Source organism: Onychomys torridus, chromosome 7, assembly GCF_903995425.1.
Source record: "Onychomys torridus chromosome 7, mOncTor1.1, whole genome shotgun sequence".
Taxonomy (NCBI): Eukaryota; Metazoa; Chordata; class Mammalia; order Rodentia; family Cricetidae; genus Onychomys; species Onychomys torridus.
Genome location: NC_050449.1, coordinates 106,344,436 through 106,369,669, shown reverse-complemented (window position 1 = coordinate 106,369,669; position 25,234 = coordinate 106,344,436). Strand labels below are relative to the sequence as shown.

General features: G+C 41.8%; 1 protein-coding gene across 34 annotated transcripts in view; it reads right to left on the bottom strand.

Annotated features, from left to right (window-relative positions):
• Positions 1 to 366: 366 nt before the first annotated feature.
• The window catches only part of Clasp2 (cytoplasmic linker associated protein 2), a 198,664-nt gene continuing 173,796 nt past the window's right edge, over positions 367 to 25,234 (bottom strand). For all 34 annotated transcript variants that reach the window (XM_036192030.1, XM_036192036.1, XM_036192031.1 and 31 more), the window contains 8 exons: positions 23,022 to 23,128; positions 19,868 to 20,021; positions 18,226 to 18,451; positions 15,149 to 15,342; positions 13,428 to 13,556; positions 11,481 to 11,687; positions 4,861 to 4,977; positions 367 to 2,093 (listed from right to left, as the gene is read on the bottom strand). In XM_036192030.1, the coding sequence (XP_036047923.1) occupies positions 2,007 to 2,093; positions 4,861 to 4,977; positions 11,481 to 11,687; positions 13,428 to 13,556; positions 15,149 to 15,342; positions 18,226 to 18,451; positions 19,868 to 20,021; positions 23,022 to 23,128 (1,221 nt within the window). In that variant the 3' untranslated portion in view covers positions 367 to 2,006. The remainder of the gene's footprint in view (positions 2,094 to 4,860; positions 4,978 to 11,480; positions 11,688 to 13,427; positions 13,557 to 15,148; positions 15,343 to 18,225; positions 18,452 to 19,867; positions 20,022 to 23,021; positions 23,129 to 25,234) is intronic.

The window sequence follows — 25,234 nt, the reverse complement described above, 5'->3', positions numbered from 1 at the left end:
CTTCAGTGCTTACTGTTATACCCAGGGGCTATATCTAATTTTTCAATGCTATTATTCAGCTTAAACGGCTCTACTCAGTTGTCAACAGTAATTAAATCAATATACTGATTCAAGATGATTATGAAATACACTAAAGGTCACGGAATACAAAACACTACTGAGCAGAGTTCAATGTTTGAGCTATAAGACACACATGTACTTGATTTTGTACTTACACATATTGGGTTGTGGTGGTTGTTCTTGGTCTTTGCAACTCTCGTGCACACATAAATTTCATGAGACCATAACAGGTCCAAGACCTTTCATGTATATAGAAGAACCCACTCCTCTTGTTAACAGTGAGACAGAAACAGCTGAGCTACACTGTTAAGGTTTTCAAGTAATGTTATGTACAGTTTTATTGCCAGTATATGCACAACAGTAAGCGTAGAACTATAAATACACAATGTCATTAACAGTAGAAAACAAAAAGTGTTACAGGTAGGAGAGGCTATGGAGCAGTATCTTTTTCTTCTGCTGGAACAGAACAAAAATAAGGGGAGGGAAGAGCCTACAACCAATCATCCGTCCAGTTCTCTCGGCTTAAGTTCTTTACATACATTTCTACATTTTTTTCAGCTGAACAAAGTATAGATAACTCTGTAACAATAGCAAACTGCTTCCCTAACAGCCATTTGCTTTCCAGTCAAATTCACCTTATGTTAGGATTTAAAAAAAAAAAAAAAAAAAAAAAAAAAAAAAGAAAGAGAAAAAAAGGTCAAGATGAGAAATAATATCCTGGTTCCAAATTACCTAATTTGGTCTTTTACCCAAACTGGTAACATTTGAAAGTTGGCTGCACATAAAAATAATAGCTTTAGCAGAGGTGATTAAAAAAATGTTAAAAAGTAACAAAATATCACCTTAAAGAAGTTTTCCAAGACACTACAGGCAGCGGGTCAGTTAAAGTGTCAGCCCTGAAGAGGTAGAAAATGGGAACCCATTGTACAAGAGCCTCGGCACCATCTTCTCTCTCATCAGGATCAGTGTTTCATAAGACAATTTCATGGTCAAAGGAAACCAGGTTCCATCATTCAACAAAAAGGTGCTGGTTGACTCCCATGTCAATAATTAGTTTATCAATTGAGAAACAGAGGATAGTCAAAGACACACATGCACTTGATTTTTTCATCTGTTTCCATTATCAAGTCTATTCGTAAGTGAATCTGATATTAATAAATACAACAAAAAGCATCATTCACAACAAAGATAAACCAAAAAGCTCTGCAACAAAACCATCCATTTTACTATTCCCATGGAAACCCAGGCAGGTGATTTGGTGCAGCTTTCTTACGGGGTCAGAGAAGGGGCACGGCTTTAAATAAAGGTGTCAAGATCAAGAACCAACAGACACTATCAGTCTTACAGAACTGGCTGATTCTATGACATTTCTCTTTGAGGTCATCCCAAAGAAGTCACAGCTAATGACATGTACCATCGCCACATCAACAGAGTCTGGCTGGAGTCCCAAGTAGCCCTGCTTTGTCTCACATCATAGTCAATATTTCTAGCATAGGACATGATACGGAACAAAACTCAAAGTAGCAATAAAAATATTCTTCAGTTGAATAAAAGCAAAAAAACAGTTTAGACTGTTAAACTTTTAAAGCCTGAAGCATTCCTGTTTAACCAGCATTTAAAAATGTATACAATTATAACACTGGCAAAGGTTAGTGGGAAGACAAAGAAGTACAAACATGTGAAATGGTGAAGTAGATTAAAAAATTACTTTGTACTGATCAACTGATGTTAATACTGCTTTTCCTGAATTTGGAATAATTATCGTAAAGTTACATGCACACTGAGGACACCCTCTGTTACAGAAAATACAAAACGGAACAAAACAAAAAACTAGAACTGGGAAACGGTAGCTTTGTTTGTCCCAAAAGCTGTACTTGAGAGTTTCCTTTCCTGGAGGAGGGAGGGCAGCTGTCTGTTCAGAGACCTGGGAGGCTCCACCTGCAGCACTAACTTTGTCCAGAAACATCAGGAGTGGGATCAGCTCCTGCAGAGCCCGTCTGTGCACGTTTGATGTAAAGATTCAGCAGCTTCATCTGTGGATCAAAGCCACACACACCATTTGAACAAACTGCTTTAATTGTAATAATATAAGAAAACACACACACACACACACACACACACACACACACACACACACACACACACACGATCTAAAGATAGATATATTTGGAGACAGGGTCTCTCATAACCACGCTGTCCTCAATTTGATATGTGCCTGAGGATGATCTTGAACGTCTGACCCTCTTGTTTCCATCTAGATTACAGGTGTGCACCATCGTGTTCAGTTTATGTGGTGCTGGGGTCTAAACCCAGGGCTTTGAGCATGTTAGGCAAGCTGTTTACAACTGAACCACTTATGTCTATTTTTACTTTGTCTTTTTGCAACTTGAAATATAAATCTGTTCACAGTAATGACAATTGTTGGGGTTTGGGAAAACTCTAAATGAAGGTAAATGCCTCCAGTTAGCTGTACTCAGCTATTATGAAACCATAATTATATCTCATTCTCATCCTGTAGATAAGAACAAGTTTCAAAGCTCTGGTAATATTAATACAATAAGACAAATAACCTTTGTCTAATTCTTTAAGACTTAAGGATGAACCAGAAGTTTTAGTTTAAGATAGCAAGTCAAAGTTCCGTGGCTTTTTTTTTTTTAAAATGGTGACTTAGTCTTGTGCTAAGAGGTAGAGGCAGCAATGTGTACGCAACTACACAAGGTTGATGGGCATAACGTGCAATCAAAGAGAGGATTTGTAAAGCCTAGTGTCCACTTGCCAGTTTAGAAGATGTGGGTGGTGTGACAGACAGAGAAAATAACTGAGGGAGGGGTGCCTTGAAAAAGTACAGCAAGATAACCACAAAGTTAGGACAGAAAAGAGAAAAGGAGAGAATTTGCTTTTCTGAATTATGATCATGAGACACATGGTTAAAATTATGCTAAAAAATACTAATGGGTACAAACTTTAAGTGCAAAGGGCCTAAGTAAGAAGTGGTCTGCTGGATCATGAAGAGGTCCTGGAGGTGGATCTGGGTACTCAGGAGGTAAGAGGTAACTTAGGCCATGGTGGGAATTTCAGTGGACAGGAAGCCACAGTGATGGCGGTGGCAGCCCAGGTGTTATGGGAGAGGTGATGGTGTCATTATGGGTGGTCCGTTACAGGAAGAGAGGTCATGGTAGTGATGGGCAGCAATATGAAAACCACGATGGTTCTTACCACGAAGTTCTGGCTGCTGTAATTATGGTTGTGGTGGGAAATCTCATCAGTCTTGGAAATACAATGACCAGCAATCATTAAACTATGGACCATGACGAGGGCAGTGTTGGTGGTGGGTACGGTAATAGGTTTAAGTAACAGGAAAGTTCTTGGCAGGTGGCCTTGAGACAGCCCTCCCCCACAGGAGATAACGGCAAGGCCCTGGCAGAGGCAGCTGTGGTCCACACCAGCAGCATGACAGCTGCAGCAGGAAGCCCTTCTGCAGCTGCCACTGTGCATCTACTGACCAGTCAGGTTCAGAACCCCCAGCTCTGCCTCTCACAGGAGGCTCCTCTTTCCTTCTCACTGTGTAGGCACACCGCTGTAGGTGTGGTAGTAGCACCACAAATAAGTGAGAAACATGCTTGGGGTGGTGGTGCACAACTTTGATTCCAGCACTTGGAGGCAGAGCCAGGAGGATCTCTGTGAGTTCGAGGCCAGCCTGGTCTACAGAGAGAGAGATCCAGGAAAGGTGCAAAGCTACACAGAGAAACCCTGTCTTGAAAAACTGAAAAAAAAAAAATTAAGAAACTTAAAGACAAACAGACAGAACAAGTGATTCTTGCTCACCTCTGGGATGCTAGGATCACAAGCACAAAGGGTGTCTTAATCAGATCTTCAAGCAAAATTTAAAAAAAATTTCAAGTGTTCCACATTTTGGGAGATATAAGGTAATTTGTGAACAACTACAATAATCTGTTCTTAACTAAACTTATGGAATATTAGTTGAAGATGTGTTATATTCGTTTATGCTGTGGAACATTTGTTTAATGATATAGAAATGTGCTCATTCTTTTATGTTGTATGTGTTTAACTCTGTGAAGCTGTGTTACTGTGCCTGCCTAAAACACCTGATGGTCTAAGAAAGAGCTGAACGGCCAATAGCTATGCAGGAGAAAGGATAGGTGGGGCTGGCAGGCAGAGAGAATAGATAGGAGAAATCTTAGAGAGAGAGAGAGAGAGAGAGAGAGAGAGAGAGAGAGAGAAAGAGAGAGGGGGGGGCACGGAATGAGAACAGGAGAAGGCGAGGAGGAGTCACTCCAGGGGCCAGCCACCCAGCTACACAGCAAGCCATGGAGTAAGAAGTAAAGAAAGGTATATAGAAAGGTAAAAGTCCTGAGGTAAAAGGTAGCCAGGATAGAAATAAACCAAGCTAAGGCCGGGCATCCATAAGTAAGAATAAGTCTCCATGAATTTATTTGAGAGCTGGGCAGCGGGCCCCCAAAGAATCAAAGAGCAAAAATAAACCAACACCACCAAACAGGCCCCACCTTGTGGAGGGAGGTCAGGATGTAAGTGTGGGAATGGGAGTCTGTTGGCTGTTACAAATGACCAGGAACTCCAGGTATTAACCCCACAGCAGCCTCCTGATCATCCTACCTCTCTGTTGGTGTTAGAAACTACAGCACAGACCTTAGCTGCAGAAAGAGCTGAAGGCAGTTGGAGGAATAAGGGCAAAGTGAAAGCTCAGAGAACTACTTACTAAAAGCTGAGCAGCAAATTCACCACATCATGCTGCTACCTGGGAGCCTCCGCACTACTTACTTTACTGCCAGTGAGTTGACTGAGATGTGGCTTTAGTTCATCACCAATCACCGCATGAACAGCTACCAGGCAGAAGACGCAAGCTTTCCGGACACTGCTTTCTGAGTTATCGTAACCCTAGGGAAGAGAGGTCATGGTAGTATCTCTGACAGTTTAAGAAGGCCACCTTGAAGGACAGAAGAGACTCAAACGTGAGTTCTCACCTGAGCCAACTTTCACCCTGTAGGCTGGCTTTCCTCTCTACCCCCCTCACATTCTACCAGCTGCCAGTGTTCTGACCACGTTCTTTCTTTAGAAGCTGCAGTCTGCACCTGCCCCTTTCCCAATCCACTGTGCAACATCTCCAGAGCCCCCTTAGAGCATGCAGCTCTGAAGCAGTGAGATCTCACCATCAGATGCTGTGGTTTGGCAGTCAAGGCCTTCCTAGAAGCCAGGTCTAGAATGTGTCACGTATGTCTCCTCTTTAAATAACCTTCTCAAATAAATCCTAAATCATGGACTTCTCTTATAATGGATAGTCCATAGAAATCCTATTCATAAGTACTAAATCAATTATCTGAATATATATGAACACTTTACCAAGTAAGAAGTCCATTCCTACTAGAGTCATATTATCTTTCTGAAATTACTGCAAAACAACCATCATACAATATCCTTCTGAAAAAATTCATAAAAGACCTAATTATTCAGTTTTACCATCTTTGTAGAATTATACATTTTTTTTCCATTTAGCACAATCCTAATTTTATCACTCTCTAGTACTGCAAATTTAGGCTTCATTTCTATGCTGTGAATGAACCCAGGGCTTTGAGTATGATGGGGAAATATACTCTACCACTGAACTGCAAACTCAAGCCTAAATGCTCCAAGTTTAATTCTTCCTACCACCTCTTCCTCTGCAGACTTTTCTAATTACAAGTAACACTCAGATGCTACTATATCTGACATCCAAACACTGAAGGGCTGCTATGTCACCAGGACAGGTGAGGTTAACAATGCTCAGTGTCCACTGAGATGGAACTGACCTTCCAGAAGAGTTACTGAATGCTATGGTCAGGTCAGGTCAGGAGAGAGCTGGGTAGGAAATAATACTCAGAAAATACTTTGCAAAGAAAACAAGTGAAAGATAAAGGAGGAGGGAGCTAGTTGGGACAACAGAGTGGGTGGTGTGAGTAGGGATGGAGCTTAGTTGGTAGTGTGCTTGCCTAGGTCACACAAGGCCTTGGGTTTGATCCCCAACACTGCAAAAAACAGGTGTGGTGGCACTTGATTCTAATCTCGGCATTCAGGAGAGGAGGTAAAGACAGGAAGATCACAATGTCAAGGTCACACTATGATATACAGCAAATTCATGGCCAGTCTGGGCTATCTAAAATTCAATCTCAAAAAATAAGGACAAGGAACTAGAGGGTTGGCTCAGCTGTTAAGAGTACTGGCAAAGGACCAACCACATAGCAGCTCACAGACATCTGTAACTCCAGTTCCAGAGAATCCAACGCCCTCTTTAGGGCTCTTCAGAAATTGCAAGCCTGGTACACAGACATAATACAGGCAAACATTCATACACATAAAACAAAAACTAATAAAATCTCAAAAAAGAAAAAGGACAAAAGGGAAGGAGGGCTGAATGAAGCAGACAGAAGTACATGATTTCATAAACAACCTAGCACTTTCTATGTATGAATAAATTCATTCATTAAAGGAGAACACACAAAATAGGAGGGCAAGTATAGTGGTGTATGACTTTAATCCCAGGACTTGGGAGGCTGAAGCAGGCATATTTGAATTGTTGGCCAGCCTGATATACACAGTGAGATCTAGGTCAACCAGAGATATAAAGTAAGATCTTGTTTCAAAAACTGAAACAGAAACATATTAAGTAGGAGGATGAGGTAGGCCGGACCAGCTGGGGAGTTACATGAGATAGGGGTTCATTCTGACTGTGGAAACCTGTGAAGGCGCTAAAGAGGTATGACATCAGAGTTGTACTCAGGAGGTCTATCTCTGAGACCAGCTTAATCTGGTTTGTATTAGCTTCCTGCTGCTGTGTAACAGTAACCTTAAACCTCAAATCCCCTGTCTTAAGGCCTTGGCAATCTGTCTCCAATTCACTTTGTCATCTCCATTTCCTGCCCATATATGAGCACCTATGACAGCAGTTAGGAGCACTGAAAAAATCCAGGGCTGCCTCACCCACACAAATATACCTAACTTGGCATATCATGCATATTGTATGGTGTGTGTGGGATGATGGTAGTGTGCTGTGGGATGTTCAAGTATGTCAAATGTGTTGCTCTGATTGGTTAAAATAAAACACTGATTGGCCAGTAGCCAGGCAGGAAGTATAGGCGGGACAAGCAGAGAAGAGAATTCTGGGAAGTGAAGGCTAGGGCGGAGTGACTGGCCAGCTGCTGCCATGACAATCGAAATGGTAAGCCACGAGCCACGTGGCAAAGTACAGATTAATAGAAACGGGCTGAATATAAGAGTAAGAGCTAGACAATGGTAGACCTGAGCTAATGGCCAAGCAGTTTAAATAATATAAGTGTCTGTGTGTTTATTTTATAAGTGGGTTGTAGGACTGACAGGGCTTGGTGGGGCCTGGAGAGAAGGTCTCCAGCTACAAATGGCACCCAACAGCTCGATTTTCCACCTTAAACCTGAGAATATTTAATAATCAATTCAAAATGGAGCTAAAAACAGCTTCCTAGTTGTCTTTCTCAAGTTGGCGGGTTCCTGGCTTGCGAGTTTGACCAGCAGTATGGCGGGAATGAGGCGTCTCCAGCTACAGTGGTGTGGAGGACTGAGGTGTCAGATTCATTGGAGCTGGAGTTCCAGAAGGCTTTGAGTCCTCTTGATGAGCAATATCCATTGTCTATCTCTCCAGCAACTGAACAATCTCTCCAGCTCTGTTTTTTTGGTTTTTTTTCCTCTTCTTTTTGTTGTTTGTTTTTTAAGACAGGGTTTCTCTGTGTAGCCCTGACTGCCCTGGAACTTGCTCTGTAGACCAGGCTGGCCTCAAACTCACTATGTAACTGAAGAGGGGCCTTGAACTCCTGATCCACTGGGGAGATGGATTAAGAGGAATAGCTGTCCTCCCAGAGGATTTGGGTTTGATTCCCAGCACCAGCCTAGTGGATCTCCACTGTTTGCAATTCTGATTCTAGGAGATTTGATACTCTAACTGCATCCATGTGGTGCACACACATACATGCAACCAAAACATCCAACACATTAAAAAAAAAAGGGGGGCCCACAGCTCCTCGCAAAACACGATCTCTGGTTGCTATCTCTGGGACGTCGATGGAAGAGCAGTCCTGGAGGGCTTCTGGATCTCCTTCCTCCCGCTGCCAGCAGGCTGCAGCAGGTTCCAGCATCTCCTCCTTTCCCACAGGTACAGCTCTACTGTATGGTGTACTGTGATGTGCACTCACTCATTAGCGAGTGTTTATGGTGTCACTTCTCCTTTCACTCCTCTTGGGTAAACACAGAGGATCTCTCCTTCTACTTTTACATGGTTCTGAGAATGGAACTCAGGTCCTCTGGCTTATGTCTTCACCTGTTGAGTTATTTTACCAGCCTTTGTGTGTGTGTGTGTGTGTGTGTGTGTGTGTGTGTGTGTGTGTGTGTGTGTGCTTAATTTACTTTTATTTTTCATTATGTGGTTATCTGTGTGTCCAAGTGGGAGTTTGTGTACATGAATGCAGTTCCTGGTGAGGCCAGAAGAGAAGACTGGCTCCTCCTGCAGCTTGAGTTACAAGTGGTTGTAACTGACAGGAGCTGAGAACTGAATTTGGGTCCTCTTCAAGAGAGGAAAGAGAGACGGCTTAGTGGGTAAGAGCACTGGCTGTTCTTCCAGAGGACCTGGGCTCAATTTTTGGTATTCATATAGTAGCTCAGAACCATCTAGAACACTAGGTTCAGAGGATCTGATGACCTCTTCTGACATCCACAAACGTTAGCATGCATGTGGTGCACAAATGTACATGCAGGCAAAATACCTACATACATAAAAATAATTAAAAATATGTATTTTAAAGAGTGGGAGAGAGCATCTGAGCCATCTCTCCAGCTACCTTCCCCTGCATTATGTTTTTGATGTATGTTTCCATTAAGAGCTAATGAGAACTAGCTTTTTCCACTGGTTCACTGGCTATTTTACTTGTGTATCTTATTTGGTGAAATGCCTATACAAGTCCTTTGCCTATTTAAAAACATTTTTTTGTTATTAAGTTAGAATATGACTTTACATATATTCTGGCTCTTATCAGACACTAACTAGCAAAACTTTTCTCCATTCTATGGCTGTCTTTTCAGTTTTCTTGGCTGGTCTGGAACTCATAGAGATGGACCTACTTCTACCTCCCAAGTGCTGGGACTTAAAGTCATATAGCACCACGTCTGTCCATTTCCACTCACATTCAATATGCAATCTTAGCTGCTCAGGGAGATGGTATTTTTGGTGAACATGTACAGATAGTCAAATACTATATACTACTATTGCTTCTTGCTGCTCTTTGTTCTGGTCTTAATATTTATATACTCTAATTTTAAACATTTATAACAAACAAACAAACTGTAATTTCAATTCATTACAGTTCCTGTGCTTTTCTGACAGGTTCTGCTGTGGGATGTTCTGTATGTCAAATGTGTTGCTCTGATTGGTTAAAAATAAAACACTGATTAGCCAGTAGCCAGGTAGGAAGTATAGGCGGGACAAGCAGAGAAGAGAATTCTGGGAAGTGGAAGGCTGAGGCAGAGAGCCACTGCCGCCGCCGCCATGGAAAGCAAGATGTAAGGTACCGGTAAGCCACAAGCCATGTGGCAACTTAGAGACTAATAGATGATAGGAAATCACAACATGTCCACAAGGTTGGGCTTTCCCGGCAGACTGCCTAGTTATTTCTGGTTCAAAATAGCCATTTCCAGGTCAGAACATCTCGTGTGGCTAGGACTCCGTGGCTTTACATGGTTGCATAAAGCGCAGGCACGGCGTGGAGTAGCCACATGCGGTCCTGTACGCATGCGCGGCTCACTCTTTAAAAAGCCGGCGCCATGTTGCACAGGCCTCTCTTCTCTTCTCTCTCTCCTCTCTCTCACCCACGTGTGTGCTTCACACAGGCCTGCCACCTCTATCCTCTATTAATAAACAGCTCTTCTGTGGATTTGTCATGTTTGGGATGTGTTCCTTGCTGGGTAAGAGCGCCTAAATAACTAACAATAGATATGGGTTAATTTAAGACATAAGAACTACATAACAAGAAGCCTGCTGTGACCATACAGTTTGTAAGCAATGTAAGTCTGTGTGTTTACTCAGTTGGGTCTACGTAGCTGCGGGACTGGCGGGTGAGATATCTGTCCTGACTGTGGGCCAGGCAGGACCAGGAAAACTCAGCTATAGGTACTCAGTAATCACCATGTGTCATAAGGCTTTGCATCAAACTTCAGAATTTAGGCTGCACATGCTGGTACAAGCCTGTAATCCCAGCACCTGGGAGTCTGGTAGGAAGACTGCCACAGGTGTGAGGCCAGCCTGGAGTTACAGAGTAAAACCCTGTCTCACAAGACCAGAATCAAACATGGGAACCTGGAGCCACAGGAGCTCCTGGATCATACTTGCATATCCTAAGGCTTCATCCAGGAAACATTAATTCAGCATTCATAACATATGAAGTATATACATTATGTACATGCTATGCTTATTACCAAAGCATATATAGCCCTGCACAAACACAGTGGATAATAAAGTTCAGGGCAAAGTCACAAATAAACTACTGTACATGCAAAGGAATGAATTATTCATTCTCTTTAAAAAGAGCTCAATATACATACTATGTGAAATATTGTTCAGCCACTAAAACTACATTGTAGAATATTGACAAAGTCTTACAGTATGTGGCATATTGCAAAATATAAGCCCACTTTTGCTAAAATGTTTATATGTATGGGTGGACAGAAAAAGTCATAGCCAAAATGCATCTATGAATATTCACCAGTATCACCACTTTCCAGATAGATGTGGCAACAGATTTCTGCTTCTAGATGTACACAAGTACTGCAATAGTTATCGTAATCAAAAGCAGGAAAAAAAATGCAGAACCCAAATATTCAGCAATGAACGGATGGATAAACAAATGTAAATTCCTAAATGATGGAATGAAATTCTGACATTATGAACGAACCCACAAAACATTAAATAAGAGGACAAATATTTATGTTTTTCGCATATATGAAAAATCTACAATAGTTAAGTTCAGAGACAATAGAATAGAGATTACTGGGGACTGGGAGGGAAGTTATGAGAAATAGATTTTATTGCTTTGTACAAAATGCTAGTCTAGAATGATTGGGATGGTCTAGCAATGGACATTAGTGACGGTTATGTAACACTACAGATGGATTTTACAGCACCAGATCATGTACTATAGAGATTGATGAGTAGTACCTTTTAGGTTACATATTGGGTACCACACCTAAACCCCACCTACCTATTCCCCCAATGCAAATCTTTGTCTTGGCCATGGCAGTCTTGACTGTGCCACTAGTGTTGCTTGAAAACAGTGTGAAATAACCAAAGCACACGTGCATCCTGAAGGACTCCTCCACAGTTTGCAGCTTACCTGTATTAGACCCGGCATGATCTCTGGTAAGAGCATGTTAAGGGTGTCCTTGGAGACTCTCTCTATCACTTTTGTTTGCATTTTGATTGCAGCCAGATTAATTGGGTAGTCGGCAGTTTGTATGATTGGACAAAGCACTTTGATGCACTGCTCTGGACTAATTGAAGTAGCCAACACCGAGGCAGCTTCCTCAGCAGACCTCACCACCTAAAAACAAAAGGCAAAGCCAGCCAGGAAAAACAAACAAACAGTAAATTCTAAGTATGAATTTCATCAAGCATTTAATTTGACTTGGTACTTTAGATATGCATTGAAAATATTGCAGTAAACAGATGGATACAAGAATGGACGTAAGAACAGACTAGCAACTGCCAGGACCTGCTGACACTGGGCTCCATCTGTCATTCTCCTTCTTCCCAGTTCCTCTACTGTTGGCAAAAGTAGTTTCATGACTTTAAGAATTTATTTAGTTTGCTTTATTTCATGTCATGATGATACAAACACTCCTTGAATGTAAGATACTAATGATGAACAGACCCCACTGTGGTTTGTAGGGAGAGAGAATATCATGAACACGAAGTAAGGAAAGAGATTTACATGACTCTTAAGAAGGCTGTTTGTGGGGGCTGGAGAGATGGCTCAGAGGTTAAGAGCACTGAGTTCAATTCCCAGCAACCTCATGGTGGCTCAAACCATCTAATAATGAGATCTGGTGCCCTCTTCTGATAAGCAGGAATACATGTAGATAGAACATTGTATATATAATATTAAAAAAAAAAAGCTTACAGAATAAACCTGTAACAGAGACAAAGGTCCTGTAAGTGATTGACACTTAAAAATGACAATCTGTTATCCTCACTTGTTAAGTAAACAGCAAATTCTTATTGCTAAGTGGAATGCAGGCTGGTGAACTCTAATTAGAAAACAAAGAGCAAAATGGAAAAAGTGAAACTGGATGGATCATAGAGGACCTACTTTACAGGAATGGTCTTGGTGTCCATGTATACCAAGTGATATATACAAGTGACAGAGCATATGATCACATTTGTGTGTGTGAAGGCCAGAGCTGGGTGTCATTCCTCAGAAGCCACCTATCCTATTCAAAAATAAAAATTGAAATGATAGTGTTCTGTGTGCATGTGTATAAATGTGTGTATGCCTGGGCGTATATGGAAGTCAGAGGACAACTTGCAGGAGCTGGTTCTTTCCTTCCACCAAGTGAGTCAAACCCCTATCATAAGCCTTGGGAGCCCCCAAGTTGTTTCTGCAGAAAGGGTCTCTCATTAGCATGAGATCTGCCAATTCAGCTAGGTTGGCTGGTCAGCAAGCTCTGGTGATCTGCTTATCTCCATTGTCCTGTCCTAGAATTGGACTCACACCAGCACACCCAGCTTTGTTTCTGCAGGTTTGGGGACTGAACTCAGATTTCCATCCTTTTGCAATAAGTACTCTACTGACTGACTTATGTGCCCAGCTCTATGCTTACATTTTAGTCAAGCATTCTATCAAAAATCAAGTATTTATGAAGGAAATGATTTAAGAAGGGCACTGTTAGCTTGAAATGTTAGCTCACATCTGCAATCCCAGTACTTAGAAGATTGAGGCAAGGCGGTGTTCAGAGTTCAAGGCCAGTTGGACCACATAGTGAGTTTCAGTCAAAACCAAGGTCCAATATAAGACTAAGTGTGAGGAAGTACACAAGAAGATGGTTCAGTGGGTAGAGATGCCTGCCATACAAGCCTGGCAACCTGAGTTCAATTCCCAGAAGACACATAAAGGTGGAAGAAAGGAACTGACCATATGCTCACACATACAGCATGCACATATACACAATAAATAATATTAAGCCCTCATCCACCAAGCCAGAGTACTTTCTGGGAAGTTCTTACAGGTTTATAAGACATAGTTCTGGTAATACAACAGTAACTGAAGTTGCTGGTCACTCACCTCTTTATGAGGATCTTTATGTGCCTCCAATGTTTTCATGACAGTCAACTCGGCATAGTTTTTGAATCTTGCTGGTTGATGCCTTAAGATTTCTTTTAAAACTTTTAATGCCAAAGCCCTGATTGTTGGCTAAGAAGGAACATTTAAGTGGTTTTAATATTTTGGACAGAACAAAATCTTTGCACATTTCAACTGCTATAAGTATTTTAAGGTTGGGAGGAGGAATACTGTATAAAGCATGTAGTACACAATTTGTCATCTCTAGTTGAAAACTGATCACTCTTACTTCTGTTGTATTTGGGAGATAGGCTGGGCTCAAGGTGGCAATGTAGCCCAGGCTGGCCCCAAAATTGTAATCCTGCTGTTTTCACCTCCAGAATGTAGAGATTATAGGCATTTGCTACTACATCTACATTTGATATTTAATTAGGGGTCTATGTCTGTGTATAAGAGTGCAGGTGCCTTCAGAGGCCAGAAGCATGGGATCTCCTGGAACTGGAGTTACAGGTGGTTGTGAGCTGCCCAATATCAGGAGTTTGGCATTCAACATAGGTCCTCTTCAAGAGCATTAAGCACTCTTAGCTCCTTAGCCACTTCTTCAGCCCCATACACAGATTTTTAAAACTGATTTTAGTCTTTCCAGGCTTAAGACTATATTACCAGAGTTTGTGAGAAAAAAACAAGACAGAAAAGTTGAAATTTCTGGAAGCTGTTGACCCCTGACTTGTGAGACACGGGGTCGGCAGTAGCTGCACACAGGGCAGAGGGCATCTTCAAGGTCAAGTGTCAGGGGAAACAGGCTTAGGCTTTTAGCTAATAACCACAAAAGAGATAGAAGGAAAAGAACAAGCTGTGCTTTTTAAGCTAAAATTCAGAAAAGTACAGGCTCTTCAAGGAAGACCTGCAAACAATTGCTTGGTACTTGGTTTCAAACAGGGTCTCACCCTGTTGCCCAAGCTGTTCTTGAACTTGCAGTGATTCTTCTAACTTAGTCTTCCAAGTGCCCAGCTTTATTACTTTGAAATAAATAACATTTTGACTATGAAAGGAATTTTTACAACTGAAAACATTTCTCCCCTCCCCCACTGTGTAGCCCTGGTTGTCCTTGAACTCACAGGGATACACCTGCCTCTGCCTCCTAAGTGCTGGGATTACAGGCTGGTGTCACCATTGCCCAGCTCTGAAAACATATTTAAATATGTACAAGTAATCTTTACTTTTCTGTGGGAATCAGCTACATGTATCTTTTTTGTTGTTATTGTTGTTTTTTTTTCGAGACAGGGTTTCTCTGTAGCTTTGGAGGCTGTCTTGGAACTCACTTTGTAGTCCAGGCTGGCCTCAAACTTACAGAGATCCACCTGCCTCTGCCTCCCGAGTGCTGGGATTACAGGCGTGCCACCACCGCCCAGCTATGTATCTTCTTTTAACTACTGGAAACTTCTTAAAAATTTTAGAAACAAAAATCTGTTTAAAAAAAAACAAAAAAAAAAACCAACCCAACACTTTAGAGTAAAAATTACATGCAGAAAACAGCAGCAGAACAGTCATTTTGTCAAGTTCCAATGTGTACTAGCTGATCAACAGGAAGCTAAACAACAAGCAAGGGGTGGAAAGGCCCTGGATGTGATTCCTAGTCTGTTACCCACAAAGCCAAATAAGAATAAACACATAAATACTCAGACAGTACAGAATATCATTTATATACATATCCTGCGATTTACCTCTTTATCCCCAAGAGTCTCAAGCAATAACAGTAATATTGTTTTGAAGTGTTCATCCCAAACACTGAAAGACTCTTCCTGGGTTAGCTTCATGAGTTCATAGAGGGCAGTTTTCCTTTCTTCTATGCGTTCATTATGGTTAGACAGCTCCTTCAACAGCTCTGCAACTAGGTCAGAATGGTCTAAGGAAAGATCTGTCAAAGGAGGAGTATTAATCTTGTAATCTTACAGGCTGACTCTCAGGTGTAGAGAGGACAACTTTAGAACACTGTGAAACACAGCTGCAACCAGTGTGTAAGGAAGCCCCAGGTGTCTGTCACCAGACCTCAGCAAGAGTGCAGCACTCCGCCTCCCCATCCTCCTGCAGGAGGCTCTGTGCGCTGGACAATCCACTTTCAGTGATTTAGGTAGTTACAACCTGACCACGGGGAACTTCTCCAGCAATATTTCAGCAGTGGGCTGACCCACTGACTGCTGTTGAAACAATTATTTTAAGGAGTTAAAAATGTTCATTATCATTGGGCGGTGGTGGCACATGCCTTTAGTCCCAGCACTCAGGAGGCAGAGGCAGAGACAGGAAGATCTCTGTGAGTTCGAAGCCAGTCTAATCAACAGAGCTCGAGTACCAGGACAGGCCCCAAAGCTACAGAGAAACCTTGTCTCAAAAAACAAAAACAGAAACAACAAAAAATGATCACTATCTAATCATGTCATTCCTTTCATGGACCAGAATTTTTCAGCAGAGAGTAACTTTATCAATTAGAGCTATTTTCTTTGTCCTGAAATATGTTTTTTTTTCTTGAAAATGAGCAAAATAAAGGTTTTATTCTTAATTTTTATTATCTACCCACCCTCCAACCCACCCACTCATCCATCCACCCACCTACTCACCCACCCACCCACCCACCCACCCATCCATCCATCCATATCAAGACAGGGTCTCACTATGAAGTTCTGGCTGTCCACCAATTGTTATCAAAGAGGAGCTGGGTTTTAGTTATGGTTTTAATTTATGTACATGTGTGTATGTCTCTGTGTGTGTATGCCACATATGTGCAAATGCCTTCAGAGGTCAGAAGAAGGCATTATATTCCCCGAGAGCTGGAGTTACAGGCAATTGTGAGCTGCCTGATCTACGTACTGGGAACCATACTTGGGTCCTCAGCAAGAGCATCAAGTATTCTTCACAGTAGAACTGTGTCTCCAGTCTTACCAAAGAGTGAATTTGTCTTTGCTCTCTTTTAAATAGTTATTTATTTATTTAGAGATAGGGTCTTCATAGGCGTGCATCACTATGCCTGGTTCAGTTTTTAAAAAATATTTTTTGTGTGCATGTGCACCATAGCATATGGATGGAGGCCAGAGGACAACTTGCAGGAGAAGGATCTCTCCTTCTATCATGTGGGTTCCAAGGATTGAATTTAGGCTGTCAGACTTGGTGGCAAATGCCTTACCGACTAAGCCTTATTTATGTCTGGCACTGAGAGGAATTTCAAGTTTACCACAGAAAGTCAAATAGCACTGGAACCTTTTTTCAATTTTATTCCATGTGTCTGGAGATTTTGCCTGTGTGTGTGCAAATGCACCACATGCACGCCTGGTCCTGTTAAAGATCAGAAGAGGGTATCAAACCCCCGGAACTGGAGTTAGGAATGGCTGTGAGCACCACGTGGGTGCTGGGAACTGAACTCAGGTCCTCTGAAGGGGCAGGAAGCACTCTTAGCATTCTCTAGCCCTGTACTGGAAACACTGAAAGACAGTAACATGGATTCTAAGGAATAAAAAGTCTGGGCTAACAAGATAGCTCAATGGCTAAGAATACTGGCCGCTGTGAGCAGTGGTGGCGCACGCCTTTATTCCCAGTACTCAGGAGGCAGAGGCGGCAAATCTCTGGGTTTGAGGCCAGCCTGGTGTACAGAGTGAGTTCCAGGACAGCCAGGGCTACAAACAGAAACCCTGTCTTGAAAAAGCAAAAAAGAAAACAAACAACAAAAAAAGAACACTGGCTGTTCTTCCAGAGGATCCAAGTTCAATTCCCAGCAACCACATGGCAGCTCACAACTGTCTGTAACTCCAGTTCCAGGGGATCCAGCACCCTCACAGACAAACATGCACGCAAAACACCAATGCACATAAAAATATAAGTAAGTCTTTAAAAAATTAATTTCTTACCAACAAGGAAACACAGTATTCTGTACTTTATTGTTGCTTTTCATGTATCTTGGCTGTGCTTTGCTGCTTACTGTGATCAGAAGGGCAGAGTGTACAGCCACAACTACCCCCTTCCAGAGTTGACAAGGGCACTTACTGAAGAGAGTAGTGACTACCCATCAGGCTACACAGATTAATAACCCATAGACCTTTAGACTGAAGCTAATTTTACCTAACTTCATGTGAACATAAATAATCTTATAACAGGCCCTGAAACAAACCTTTATTAATAAGAGATGATTTCATACTCAAAGTATTATTATAAAGAATGGGTTATTTCACGAGAAGATGTTTGTCATTCTAGTATACAAGTTTGTCTGGAAATAAACTAAATTCATATGCTATAACTGGTTGAGTTGTTCCTGGGAGGATGTTAGAGTTATCTTGATTTTTGACAGTGAGGTCATGTTGACCACCCAGGTTCTCACTCTAAACATAAAAAAACTACCAAAATAGTATAAACAAATACCTACAGGTTAGAAGAATATATTTTGTCAATTTTGAATCAACATGGACACATATATTTGGGTCCAGAGATGTTTAGACAAAGAGGGATGATCTGCCCCGAATGTGGGAAGCGCCATCCGCAGGCTGGAGTTCCAGACTGAATTAAAGGAGAAAGTGAGCTCGCATCAGGACCCGCTCACTTCTGACACGGATGCAATGTGAGCTGTGCTCTCACTATAGTCATGAAGTGTGTGTTCTCTTAGTCAGGCAATCTGACCCAGCGACACGTAACAAGTACACATCCTCATTCCCCATTTCCTTACATTTCATAGAGTCACAAGAAAAGAGCAAATATGGCCACCATCCCACTGCTCATCAGTCCTCTAATGCAAGTGCTAGCATTGTCACCCGTAACATACCGTCAGGAAACTGGTCAGCGTCATCATCAAACATGGCTTCCTTGAGGGCAGACTTGTTGAAGGGACTGATGCTATCTGAATAGTTATATGGATTATAGTCACGAGAGCGTGAAGAGGAGTGAACTGGCCCTGAATGGAGCAAAGATGCTTTATTATCAAGAGCTGTCTGGCTGGAGTCAGTGGCATCACCTCCTGCTCGTGGATCTGACATTCCAGGGCCACACATCTATTGACAGGAAGAGAAAGGCACAGCGAGTTACTTCATAAAATAAAAAGATGCTTCTTGGGGGCTGGAGAGATGCCTTGGCAGTTAAGAGTGTTTCTTGCTCTTCCAGAGGACTTGAGTTCAGTTCTTAGCCCCTACACTAGTTCCAGGAGATTCAATGCCCTCTGCAGGTACCCACCTGGGCATATACTCACACAAATATACGAATAAAACTAGTCTTAAAAACACAGATGTTTCCCTACTGTTTAAGGGGCTATTTAAGAACAGTAGCAATAGGACTGGAGAGACGGCTCAGTGGGTAAGAATACTTGCTACTCTTGTAGAGGACCCAAGTTTGGTTCCCTATAACCACATAGCAGCTCACAACCATCTAACATTAGTTTCAGGGGAACAGATGCCTTTTCTGGTCTCTGTGGAAATCAAGAATGCATGCATATGGTTCACATACTTACAGGCAAAATACTCATACACATAAATAAATGAGTAAGTTAATCTTTATTGAAAAAAAAAGTTAAAGGCATAGAGAGATGGCTCAGTGGTTAAGAGGACCCTAGTTCAGTTCCCAGGACCCATGGTGGTTTACAACTATTTGTGACTCCTGCTCCAGGGGGATCTGACAACCACTTCTTGTCTCTGCATAACATGGTGCACAGGTATATACACTTAAAATAAAAATAGTAGGCTAAAAAACAAACAAAGGTAACAATAATTTAAAAAGAAATTAATGAGAAACAGTATGGGTTACAATATATATTCCAAGTGGAAAAGCTTAAATAAAGATGTAAAGAAACCGCAGCTGAGAGGCAAATAAGCCATCACAAATGTTGCCTCCAATGATGTTATTTTTGTCAATGACTCAACCAAGTAACATATACACTGAGATTATCAACAGTTTCTCCATGCCAGCTAAAGATACATGCCTAATCAGTTTATAGAATTCTTTTCTACCTTTTGTGGCTTTAAGGCTCAGTACAAATGTCATTTGACAGAGGCCTCCGTTTCCTGACCCCACAGTCTAAGGTATACATTCACCTTCCTCTATGGTACAATCTAACCCAAAACTCTACAATAAACATCTCTACTTAGAAACCTAAAGAGAACTACAGGAAGAACCTCTGTCTTACAGTGCTAATACCTAAAATTTGCTAAATTCCCTAAAATGTGGGAGGATGATACTTATTCAGTAAATGCTTGAAGAGTAACTAGCTCCTAAAAATTATATGTGAAAATTAACAAACAAAACAACAATAACAACAACAGCCCCCCCCCCCCCCCCCCCCCCCCCCCCCCCCCCCCCCCCCCGCCACAGTCCTTGATGGAAACCAAAGCAGCCTGGGCAACGTAAGAACACTCACATGGGAGGGATTTGGTATGTTAGGATGGTGGTAATGATGGTACAAACATGCAAACACTTACTGTATCACCATCCTCTTTTTTAGGGTCCCTCTTCAGTGGTTCACTCATATCTTCCTGGCTTCTGAAGCTGAAATTCTGGATGGCCTCAGTGACACCTCTAAGGGAGCTGTAAATGTCTTCAGAGTTCATGTTTTCTGTGTCGTAATCAAATGCACTGCAAAAAAGATGGTACTAATTTTTACTTACTTTATTTTTTGTTTGATTTGATTTTCAAATCTATGTGCAAGAGTGTTCTGCCTACATGTATACATGTGTTCCATGTGTGTGCAGAACCCTTGGAGGTCAGCAGAAGGCATCAGACTCCCTAGAAATGGAGTTAACAGATAGCTGTGAGCTATCAAGTGGGTGCTGGGCTCCAAACCCAGGCTCTCTGTCACAAAGTGCTCTTAACTACAGAGCATCTCTCCAATCTCCAATTGTCTGTTTGTTTGTTTATTTGTTTTGAGGGTCTCACTTTGTGGCTCAGGCTAGTCTTGAACACACTGCAATGTTCCTCAAAGTGCTGGAATTAGAGGTGTAAGCTACCACAGCTGGCTACTAATTTTCAGTCATATTTTTAAAATATGAACAGGTTGGATGTAGTGGTATACACCTGTAATACCAGCACCTGGGGAGTGGAAGAAGGAGGGTCAGGCAGGGGTTCAGGGCATCCTCTACTACATAGCAGGTTGAAGGCCAGCCTGGTCTAAACCTGACCCTGTTGAAGTAAACACATTTGAGGATATTGTATAGGATATTTATGAAGATAATAATCATCTATTTTTGACATAAAAACAAACTCTGTTACCCAAACTTGGCTAGAACTCACTCTGGAGCCAACCTAGGCCTCAAACTCAAGAGTCTCCTGCCTTCACCTCCAGAGTTCTGAAATTGTAGGAAAGTATCACTAGGGCCGGCGAACACTGACCTCACAGAGATCTTCCTACATCTGCCTCCTGAGTGCTGGGGTTAAAAGCGTGGGCTACCATTTCTGGTCTTAAAATTACATTTAATTTGCATGTGTGTGCAGGTCAAGTAACAACTTCTGGAAACTGATTCTTTCCTTCCACATGTGGATCCTGGAAACCAAGCTTATTAGATATTTTGCAGCATGAACTTTTACCCACTAAGACATCTTATCAACACAGCTTACACTTTAAATAAATGTTTTTATAACATGTGAACGCTAGCCAGGTGGTGGTGGCACATGCCTTTAATCCCAGCACTCGGGAGGCAGAGCCAGGAGGATCCCTGTGAGTTCGAGGCCAGCCTGGGCTACCAAGTGAGTTCCAGGAAAGGCGCAAAGCTACACAGAGAAACCCTGTCTCAAAAAACCAAAAAAAAAAAAAAAAAAAACAAAAAAAAAAAAACAAAAAAAAACAAACCAAACCAACCAACCAACCAACCTAACAAACAAACAAACAAAAAACCAAAACCAAAACCAAACAAACAAAAAACCCATGTGAACACTACACAAAATTCGAGTTTTAGTATGTATAAATACTATTTTACTGGAGCACAGCCAGTGTGTATGTTGAGACTGTGACTGTTTTAGGAGCACAGCAACGGAGCTGAATAAAGGTCACAGACTACTTGGCTCCAAAGCCTAAAATATTGGCCATTTGGCCCTTCATAGAAAGCTTCCCAGTCCTTGTAAACAACAAACAGTAACAGCACTAGTTTAAGAAGAAACAAACATAGTTGCTGGTGAACGCCAGTATTCTTAGCACTCAAAAAGTGGAGGCTGAAGGATGAGGGGTCCACAGCCATCCTCTGTCACATGGCCAGCTGGAGGCCAGCGTGAGTAGCCATGCATTCTAGTATCTGAGAGCAGTCTTTGGTAGAGAAAAAGGGAACTTATATTTCACCTACTTATAGTTCCTGCCTATGATTTGGCAAAATATGCCTTGGGAAATAAACAACAACAAAGATAAAGGTAAAAGAAAAGAGGCAGGGAAGATTTTGAAATAAAAAAAAAAGTATTATAGTTATGTGTTGGGTGGGAGTGGGGCAGCATAGCATGCATGTGGAAGTCAGAGGAAAACTCTGTGGGGTCAGTTCTCTCCCTTCACTTTACAAGGTGACCTAAGGACTGAACTCAGACAGCCATGCTTTTTCCCTAACAGCAATTATCTCCCGAGTCATCTCTGCAGACTGAATTTTGAACACTGAACATAAATGTTAATGGCATGAATTCTATAATCAAACTATAATTCAACTAAGGCTTGAATTTACCCAGCAAAATTGTCACAAATGTATAACACATAGGTTAGGTGATAAGTTTCAATACATTTTCTTTCTTAAACTCTGATGTAGCACCCTGTAATTTTAATGGATAATTTGATAAAGCAAGCCATGATCTATGACCAATAACAAAATGCAGGCCAGTAATTCTAATAAGAAATACTTTAGGAATCATTTTACAAAAGGCCAGCAAAAGGGCTTGGTGGCTACCAACTAATGAATAAAGGATTTAACTGGGGACTGGCGAGATGGTCTGTTGGGTGAAGGTGCTTGCTGAGCAAGCCTGGTCATCTGCACTGACTGCCTAGAACCCACAAGGGAAGAAGAAAACAAACACCTGAAGAAAACAGTCTCCTGACCTTTTATGCATCCCTTGGCCCATGTGCACCTGCACTCACACACATCCAATTAAAAAAAGAGAAAAGGAGAATTGAATCTCAAACAGACCCATGCTTGAACTGTGTGTGAAAATTTTACCTATCTTATTTTGTATTAAGAAGCAATATCTCAGTCACATATTTTCTTAGAAGTATACATAAATGTATTCATGATATATTTAACTCTTCCTCATTATTCTCTCTTTATGCTTTGTCTATAAGCTCAAGTGTCTCCTGACCTTTCAGAAGTGATTCATCAGTACTCTATCTAATACCATAACTGATACTGCCATTTATACTAAGTAGTGTAATAGAAAAGACAGGTATAATTTACAGTTTGAGAAATATAACTATGCTCTTTAAGAAAAGAATACCTTTTCATCCTATATATCATCATTTAAAGGGTTAGATTTTATATACAATCAAAGTTGTTTGAATCTGCTCAGTTTCTAAGACATTCCAAGTCAAATAAAGTCTACTGGGATGACAGTTACTCTGCCTTTCTAAGAATGGAAACTGGTAACACAGAACATGAACTAAAACAGTCATCTCACCTTGGAGACAATGTAGTCTGTGATGTGTTAGTGGGAGAAGTAAGAGGACTGGACCAGTTGGCTGGTGATCGAGGTGCTGGTCTTGTCAAAGGACTTCCCATGGAACTCTGATGGTGGAAGAAAAGAGGAGTTTTACTACAGGAAAATGCAACTAAAAGGTCCTTAGGGAAGAGGCGCAGTCATGAGAGAGAACATTTGTGCCATCTCTGTCAGCATTCTAAATATCCATGCACTTAACTTATGTTTGGTTGCTGGGAGAATATGTGTCTCAGATTCAGAAACCTACCTCTTTAGCCTTCTCCCTCACCTCCTTACCCACCCTCCTCTCTATTATGCCCCCCACCCCCACTTTGAGAGAGTTTCATGTACCCTTGACAAGCCTTGAACTTACTATATGCCCAAGGATGACCTTGAACTTCCAAGCCTTCTGTCTCCATCTTGCAAGTGCTGGATTACAGGTGTGCATCACCATGCCCATTTGTTTTTAACCTGCTTGTCTCTCAAACATTATTAACATTTTTTTTTTCTATTAAGGATTTAACATGATCCTAATTTTTTTTTTTTTTTTTTTTTTGAGACAGGGTCTCTTTAAGTAGCCCTAGCTGGTCTGGAACTCAATATATAGATCAGGCTGGTCTTAAACTCACAAAAACTTGTTTGCCTCTGCCTCATATTAAAAAATTTTAAATCAGCTTTCTGTTCTTAGCTAATTAATCCTTCCTACTTCATTGATAGTTCGTTTTAATTCCTTCTGAGTCTTTCCCCCCCTTTTTAAAAAAATTATATTTGTGTTTTAATTTTACACATCAGCCATGGGTTCCCCTGTCCTCCCCCCTCCCGTCCCCACCCCCACCTTCCCCCCATCCCCTCCCCTCCATTCCCATCTCCTCCAGGGCCAAGACACCCCTGGGGATTCATTTAAACTTGGATTCAGTACAGGCAGGTCCAGTCCCCTCCTTCCAGGCTGCGCAAAGTGTCCCTGTGTAAGCCCAAGGTTCCAAACAGCCAGCTCATGCACTCCTTCTGAGTCTTTTAGACATGATTTTCACAAAGACACTAAGAAAGTAAAATCTGGTCATGCTATTAATCTGTCTTTTTCCTTCAATTAACTGTCTCTCCATTTAAGAAGATAAGGGACTGGCTCACAAGACATTACTCCCAGAGAAACCCAGGCCACAGGAGCTGGTGCACTGTCGGCAGTAGAGGAAAAGAGCACACACTTGAACAGAGAACGAGCAGGCCTCCCAACAGCTAAGCAGCTAAGGGTTGGGTCAGGGCTCTGGGACAGTGACTGCAGGCTGCTTCCCCACCTCTAGCCCTTGAGGAACACGTGCAAGACACTATTGTCCTTTCCTGTATCTGTGCTTCTAATGCAGCTAATTCTAATAGACTAAGTAAAGAGAGCTTCTAAGAAGGCCTCCACCTCTTTCAGGAAGGAGAACCCAGACCATTTGGAAGATAAAGAGTTAACTGCATTTAGGAACCATGAGGAACAAAGAGTTCAATAGAATTATTGATTGAGACACCTGCAAGGTCAGAGGGTAGCAACATCCGGCAAGTGACTAATGCCTAGAAGACAGTCAAGTTCAATAGTAAATCTGCGGTCAGAGGTGGACAGAGAGGGGCTTCAACCACATTTCATTGATGGGCAGTGTATACAGTGCACGATCATCTTTCTGGTTGGGCTAGGGGACATGCAAATGCTATGTGGGTGCTCCCTTACTGGTCTACAATATCTCAGGGAACTAACCACTTTCATGGCAGCTACTCCAGCCGTTTGGATTTGTCCATTCTCTGTCAAAGCCCTATAAAAGCCTAGATGAGCAAGTGTGATATCTTTTTTCTTCTCTTGGAAACCTTTCTGTCTCTCAGGAGTTCTTCTCCCTTCTCTGTAATTCTCTTTAAGAAAGCTTGCTTTTGCTTTGCATGCTTCCTCCAGGGTCTGCATCTGTTATCTTCACCGCGCAGGACAAGCTGGACTCCATGTCACATCAGTCTTTGGTGACCATCACAGTCCAGCATTCTAGGTCCCTGAATTATGTACAACTGGGCTATGAAATGTCTTGCCACATTTAAAATTCCTCCATCACTTTCAACCATGAAACTCTTCCCCTTAAGCCTGGCATCAAGTACATCCGCATTCTCCTTGTTATCAAATATCCCTCTTTTAATCTTCAATCTTTTAGACATTTTACGTAAATTACACCTACTTC